At 39.5% G+C, this 7,893-nt stretch overlaps 2 protein-coding genes across 2 annotated transcripts in view; both read right to left on the reverse strand.

The window, feature by feature from the left end:
* Positions 1-7,893, reverse strand: part of LOC136839129 (uncharacterized) — a 239,315-nt gene that overhangs the window by 96,610 nt on the left and 134,812 nt on the right. The gene's annotated exons all lie outside the window — the stretch shown is intronic.
* Positions 5,860-7,893, reverse strand: part of LOC136839705 (uncharacterized) — a 28,337-nt gene continuing 26,303 nt past the window's right edge. The window contains exon 2 of the mRNA XM_067106058.1: positions 5,860-6,577. Coding sequence (XP_066962159.1) covers positions 5,860-6,577 — 718 coding nt within the window. The remainder of the gene's footprint in view (positions 6,578-7,893) is intronic.

The following is a 7,893-nucleotide window of genomic DNA, read 5'->3' on the forward strand; positions in this document are numbered from 1 at the left end:
TAGATATATTTTTGGTGGCCTTTGTTATACGATGTACAGAAAACTCAATTGCGCTGAAGAAACTTCGGTGCATTTTTTTACTTTTTTTTTAATCTGGTTATGGGTCTTGTGATAAATGTAGATGAGTGATTCGTCCTATTTTTGGAAGATGTTGGAATGGGATTTAATGCCTTGGAAGATGTAGCAATGTGGTTTAATGACTTGGAAGATGTGGCAACGTTCTTTAATACGTTGGAAGATGTAGGAACGTGCTTTCATGCCACTGAAAATGTAGCAACGTGCCTCAGTGCCTTCGAAGATGCAGCAATCTTGCTTTAGTGCGTTGAAAGATTTTACAGCTTGCTTTAGGGTCTTGTGAAATATGTATACAATTTTCTGATAGAAGATGTAGGTGTTGATAACTGTAGATGACTGCTCTACCGCGTTTTGAACGGTATAGCGACGTGCTTTCATGCCTTGGAAGACGTAGCTACTTGTTTTAGGGTTTCGCGAAAGATGTGTATCGTTTCCTACTCGAAGATGTAGGTAGTTACTTCTTTGGGGCGTTGAGAAAGTTACAGCTGTCGTGAATAGGATCTTCTTAAAAATCTTAGCTACATGTGAGATAACGCTCGTACCTTCGTTAGGATTTTGTGGAAAAACAATTTCTACCTTGTTTTACAAGGCTCAGGTGCATGGCAAAAGATGCATTTTGTAAATTACGTAGTCTTGTTAGGACACCTCCCAGTAATGGTGAAAGTTCCTCATAGGATGGGTCGATATCGTACTCGGCTAGCACTCTCCTAGGCCCGCGTTCGATTCTCCTTCCGGCCAATGAAGAATTAGAGGGGTTTATTTCTGGTGATAGAAATTAATTTCTCGTTATAATGTGGTTCGGATTCCACAATAAGCTGTGGGTCCCGTTGCTAGGTAACCAATTGGTTCTTAGCCACATAAGATAAGTCTGATCCTTCGGGCCAGCCCTAGGAGAGCTGTTAATCAGCTCAGTGGTCTGGTTAAACTAAGGTATACTTAACTTTTTAGTAATAGTGAAAATGAACCATTTGGGACAATTAGTTGCACTCAGCAGCATCAGCAACACCAACCCCCATTTCTCCCCACCCCCTTTATCAAATGAACTTTTTCTTGATTGATTAAAATATCTGCACTTTTATTTGTGGCTGATGGGTCATGGGTCATTTCAGAAGCCTTATCTAGTTGTCTTCAACTGGTTGGTTACAATAGCTTCATTGGTTTCAAAACATGGGCTGTGCCAAGCTTGGCGTAAGTTTTCTACTCATGCATAGCTTTTCTGCTTGTTACATAATAATAATAATATAATAATAATAATAATAATAATAATAATAATAATAATAATAATAATAATAATAATAATAATAATTTATTTAATAATAATAATAATAATAATAATAATAATTATTTATATGAAAATTGCTGCATCAGCTGCATTAAATTTGTATAGTCTTTTCTCTATTTTTCTAATTATTGTTTTTTCTCTGCTACTGCTTCGGGCGAGTAACGTTCCAATGTAAGGACGTCGAGGAAGGGGAGCTGGCTGTTACTGCTGAATTCGATGGTGTAAAACTGAGAACTGCGCTGCTGGAATGTGCGACGGAGAGCTTCTACCCCATTTTCGTCGTCGACTTGCACGAAGATGTCTTCTATACATCGGGTGTACTTGCGCGTTTTTCGTATAGGGGAAAAGACTCGTTCCTCCACGGTTCACATATAGAAGTTCGCGAAGAGGACACCTAAAGGCGATGGTTCCTGTCCCCGGGGAATCTCGAATTTCTTCCAGAAATTCCGTAGAGGAGCGCAGGCTATGTCTACTTGGTACGTAGGGGGTCAAGACAGGAACTTTCGCCTCCTTGGACGTTGAGTCCTTATTCAATAATGTGCCTGTCGATGAAACCATCGACCTCATCATTGACCGTGTCTATAGGGACCCTTCTACGCCCTCCTCGAGGTATGCACTAAGAAGGCCCCTTTTTCCACCCATAAGGGTCAGATGTATAGGCAGAAAGATGGGGTGGCGATGGGATCGCCTTTGGGTGTCCTCTTCGCGAACTTCTAAATGGCAACCGTGGAGGAACGAGTCTTTTCCCATATACGAAAACCGCGCAAGTACACCCGATATATATAGACGACATCTTCGTGCAAGCCGACGACGCAAATGAGGTAGAAGCTATCCGCCGCACATTCCAGCAGCGCAGTTCTCTGTTTTACACCATCGAATTCAGCAGTAACGGCCAGCTCCCCTTCCTCGACGTCCTTACCTGCAAGGCTGAAGACGGCCTAAGAACCTCTGTTTATGCCAAGCAGACTAACTTAGGCCTTTGCCTGAATGGAGACAGCGAGTGCCCTGCGAGGTATAAGAACACAACCATCAAGGCCTACGTGAAGAGGGCCCTTACTCACTGCTCTACCTGGCAGGACACCCACAGAGAACTCGACCGTGTCTCCCAGATGCTCATTAACAACGGGTACTCCAACAAACAAGTAAACAGAGAAGTACGTGCAGCAATGGATCCATGGTAAGATGAGCGAGAGAGGCCGCAACCCCATCCCCAGGAAAAAATCAAGCTGTACTACAAAGCGAGAATGCACCCGTGATAACGAGAAGGTGAGGATATCATGAGGAAAATCATCGCAGAAAACGTATTCCCCTCCGGAGTTGACACCAAGCAGGACCTCGTCGTCTGCTATCAAAATCGGCGCAAGAGATTTAATCATGAAAAATAACCCAACCCCCTCCGACAAGAGATCCTCTGAAACAAACTAATGTAGTCTACCAGTTTAAATGCCCTGTCCGTGGATGTCCCGGCTCATGCATTGGTATGACCACTATGAAACTGTCGAAGAGGATTTCATGTCACGCACAAGAAGGAGCGATAAAAATCCATACCAAAAAACTACACCAGGACGTCATCTCCCGTGACAGAATTATCAAAAACACCACGATAATTGGGAGAGCCGCAGATCGCGACGTCTACGACTACTAGAGGCGCTCGTCATCCAGCAAGAGAAGCCCTCGCTGAATACGACTCAGGAAGTGCTCTTCCTTCCCACAAATATAAGAATGGCAATAATGACAAGACCTGCATCGGACACCAGAACAAGCGTCACCCCCGTCCTAGAAACACCAAAACAGGCGAACAATCCTGCCACCAATGGGATTAGAAGTAGGAGAACACCAGGCCGCGACGTCACGCAACGTCACGCACAGCCCAGTGATGCCACGCCCATGCCCCGCCGGTCAGCGAGCCTACAGCAGCGTGACCCTCATGCCTGAAAACTTGGCTTGAAGAAAACTTTCACCAGCCAATGGGAGACCAACACCCCACCCCGGCCAATCAAAATTCAGCAAGAGGCCTAACCCCTGCTGCCCACCGACTATACGTCGAGTAGACCCATCCATCAACATCAATCTACTCCTACCCTCAGCCGTGAACGTACCCAGTTGGAACTGGGAGAAACGTTGGCGAAATAATCGTATACTTCAATTGACAAATAAATATATAAATTGTAGAAAACTCTACGGATTATATCCTCCATATTTAAATATACGCAGTCGCTGAATTTCCACTATTTCCCACCCGAAGATGAATAACATCGGAACGTTATTCGCCCGATGCAGTGGCAGAGAAAAAGCAATCATTAGAATAATAGAGAAGACTCTGTACAAATTAAATGCAGCTGATGCAGCAATTTCATTTAATATTACCTGCTTCAAAGAGGGGTTTCTCCCGAAATAATAACAATAATAATAATAATGTATGTCAGGTCCACAATAAAAGAGTTCGTAGAGAGAGATATTCTTAACAGATGTGATAGAGAAACCACACCTTTCTTGTGGGTCAGATATGTTGATGACGTCTTTGCAATTATCAAAGGGACAGAAATAAATTTAACTAAATTAGTAGAAATAGCAAATGACATCCTACCATCAATAAAATTTACCGTTGAAGTAGAAACTGACTCCAAGTTGCCTTTCTTACACGTATTAATCTTCAGAGATTCGAGTAGGCAAAAGTTTAAATTCACAGTGTATAGGAAGACAACCAACTCTGAAAAGCTATATATATTTTTATTCTTTTCATAATGATAATATCAAAAGTCATGTAATAATGAACTTCGCATTACGAGCCTTTCAAGGTTGTGATCCAGAATATATTAATGACGAAATACATCACATTAAGGCAACTTTCAGAAGCCCTAGGTACCCCTCCCACTTCACTGAAAAGGCCATCTCACGTGCCCGGAAGTCTTATTATTGCCCAAAGGATAACAATAGAAGAAAACCGAATAGAGTTTTAAGCTTATCTTTTAATCTTAACGTAGATAACATATGTAGATATGTAAATCATATCCAGGATAAAACTAAAATTGTTTTCAAATATTCCAACACGATGAGAAATAACCCAGTAAAAAATAACAACAATCATAATAACCCCATAGTACCAAGAGTATACGAAATACCATGCAAAGACTGCAAAGGTAAATATTTCGGAGAAAGCGGTAGGGGGTTAGAAACACGTTTAGGGGAACACAGACGAGCTTTCTCATTACATTCTCAAAATAGTGCAACAGTTACCCACGCATGCAATAACGGTCGTAGACCAGACTGGAATAGAGCTAACATTATTCACAAAAGCAATAACGTAAACATAAGAAGATTACTCGAGGGCGCCGCCATAAATATAGGAGAATCATTCAAGGGGGACAAGTCGTTCGTTAAGGAGGACCCACTAGTTAACTTCCATGAAATCAAAACATTTATTAAAGGTTTTAATGTTATGGCAGGCTCCGTCTTTCACATCACCCCGCAGACACCATATAACAGCCGGGATTCCGAGAATGTCGCCGCTATCGATGAAGTACGTGCGGAAGAAGAACAAGAAGTGAGATCAAGAAGGATAGCCACGCGAAATATAAGTAGAGGAGAAGCAATCACCTAAATTATAGTTGGATAGTTGACCGTCCTGCTTGTCGCCTCGTCCGTTAGAGAAACACGTCGTCGAGGTTCCATCCTTAAAACTGGAGCTTACATATTTTTTTTTATTGATGATTTTAGTTAGACTGAAGATGAACCCAGGACAGGGTTCGAAAGCTCTTGTAACGTTTTTACGAAATCAGCATAATTCACCACTGAATATTATTGTGGACCTGACATACAGCATATCCCGTTCTCTATCTAGAGGAGAAAGACCTAATGATAATAATAAAAATAATAATACATTTTTTGATACCATTGCATGTTTTTGTAATGTCAAAACTTGTTTTGGAAAATTATCGATACTCTGAACTAATAATCATCTTGACAAAACAAAACAGTAAAGAAAATAAACTAAGAAAAGCCCAAAACACACAAACACAAAACCGAGGCATCTTTCCTGCTTTCGTTTGCCTGCGTCAGATATTTGTTTATTTTTCGTGTATACTCTGGGAGTGCCTTTTCCGCGCTGTGCTGGGAAAATAAAGCGAGAGAGAGAGAGAGAGAGAGAGAGAGAATTTGGCGTTGCTTTTACAACCTGGGAAACCGTCTGCTGAATAGCTAAGGAGTCTCTCTCGCTGAGTTTTAAGGTCGCTTTTATGTTACAGAGGTTCGTTCGGGTATGACAGCCCTCACTAAGCCGATAGGCTATCAAGCTTGCAACATTACAAGAAACATCGTATTTTTCTGCAACATTAGAAGGAGTCTTGTATATTTCTGCAACACTGCAAGGAGCCCCGTATATTTCTGCAACATAACAAGGAGCCTTGTGTATTTCTGCAACATTACCAGGAGCCTTGTGTATTTCTGCAACATTGAGCCTTGTGTATTTCTGCAACATTACCAAGGTATTTCTGCCATTCGCCTTATATTTCTGCAGCATTACCAGGAGCCTTGTGTATTTCTGCAACATTACAAGGAGCCTTGTGCATTAGCCTTGTGTATTTCTCATTACAAGGAGCCTCGTATATTTCAGCATTACCAGGAGCCTTGTGTATTTCTGCAACATTACAAGGAGCCTTGTATATTTCTGCAGCATTACCAGGAGCCTTGTGTATTTCTGCAACATTACAAGGGCCTTGTATATTTCTCCTAGCCTTGTGTATTTCTGCAGCATTACCAGCAGCATTACCAGGAGCCTTGTGTATTTCTGCAACATTACAAGGAGCCTTGTATATTTCTGCAGCATTACCAGGAGCCTTGTGTATTTCTGCAACATTACAAGGAGCCTTGTATATTTCTGCAGCATTACCAGGAGCCTTGTGTATTTCTGCAACAGCCTTGTATATTTCTGCAGCATTACCAGGAGCCTTGTGTATTTCTGCAACATTACAAGGAGCCTCGTATATTTCTGCACCATTACAAGAAGCCTTGTGTATTTCTGCACCATTACAAGGAGCCTTGTGTATTTCTACAACATTACAAGGAGCCTCGTATATTTCTGCAACATTACCAGCAGCCTTGTGTATTTCTGCAACATTACAAGGAGCCTCCAATATTTCTGCAACATTACAAGAAGCCTCGCATATTTCTACAACACTACAAGGATCTTCGTATATATTAGGGTTGTATTTATCTAAGGTCCTAAAGATGAAGTGATGGCTCTAGTTGATGAATGTACAGGCTGATGAATAAACAAGTAGATTGGTAGAGGCAAATGGTCTCGTAATAACTTTTTTGAAATTGTGTGGCTTCCTTGAAAACATGCTATATGTACTCATATTATTTCGACAAATAATTAAAAGAATCACAGCTTTTCTTTGAAATAAATTGCAGAGGAGAGTCACTGAGCTTTGGCTACAAAACTCTGTTGTCGAGAATAGCTTGAAAGATGTGAATGTGTACTTGATTTAATTACTTATATTTTTAATGCATATCCCCGTAATAATTGCTGCTGATTATGAAATACCGCAGTTTTCTCATTGATATATATTCTTGTTCTGATGGGTATTCCTGCCTTCCATTAGTAATAGGTAATACCTTAAATATTTACTATTCATTTCTATCATTATTGTCTTACAATATACATTCAGTTCCTCTAAATTCTGAGAAAATATCTGCAATTTACAATTTTCCTTTACTTTCCCAACTATTCATATTTCATCTTCCCATTTTGCCAACATTTCTAGATTCTCCTCTTTTTCCAGCCCCTCTCTCCCATTAACGACGTCTCCGTGTTCCTACGGAAAATTGGGGTAGCATTCATCTCTCTTCTGTGATGATGGAAGCTCGCCTGTGGTCAAAACATATTTGACAAATGTCCCACTTTCTTTTCCCCTTCCTATTTATTCTCGGATCTCACGAGGACCTATATAATTTATAATGACACCGAGGTGACGAGGAATTTTTTGGCATATGGGAAACATAGCAGAGGTTTTTTTTATTTATGGATGAATGAGTTATATATAAATTTTGCTATAGAGGTTGTTTGTTTGCAATGTATTCTGTGTTGTTGCTTGCTCAAAACCGTTCTTGTTTATCCGTATGCAAACAGTTAGTTTTACACTATTCAAATATTCAGACACACACACACATATATATATATATATATATATATATATATATATATATATATATATATATATATATATATATATATATATATATATATATATATATATATATATATATATATATATAACCATTGCATATATATAATATATATCAATTTATTGCCTATTATAACCATTGCATACTTACACACACACACACTGTAAAAACACAACATATATATATATATATATATATATATATATATATATATATATATATATATATATATATATATATATATATATATATATATATATATATATATATATATATATATGCATACATCATAAAAATCTGATACACTCTCTTCATTCCATCCCTTTGTTCGCATCTTTTCCTTTCCCTCT

This window comes from Macrobrachium rosenbergii, chromosome 6 (assembly GCF_040412425.1).
Source record: "Macrobrachium rosenbergii isolate ZJJX-2024 chromosome 6, ASM4041242v1, whole genome shotgun sequence".
In the NCBI taxonomy this organism is placed as follows: domain Eukaryota; kingdom Metazoa; phylum Arthropoda; class Malacostraca; order Decapoda; family Palaemonidae; genus Macrobrachium; species Macrobrachium rosenbergii.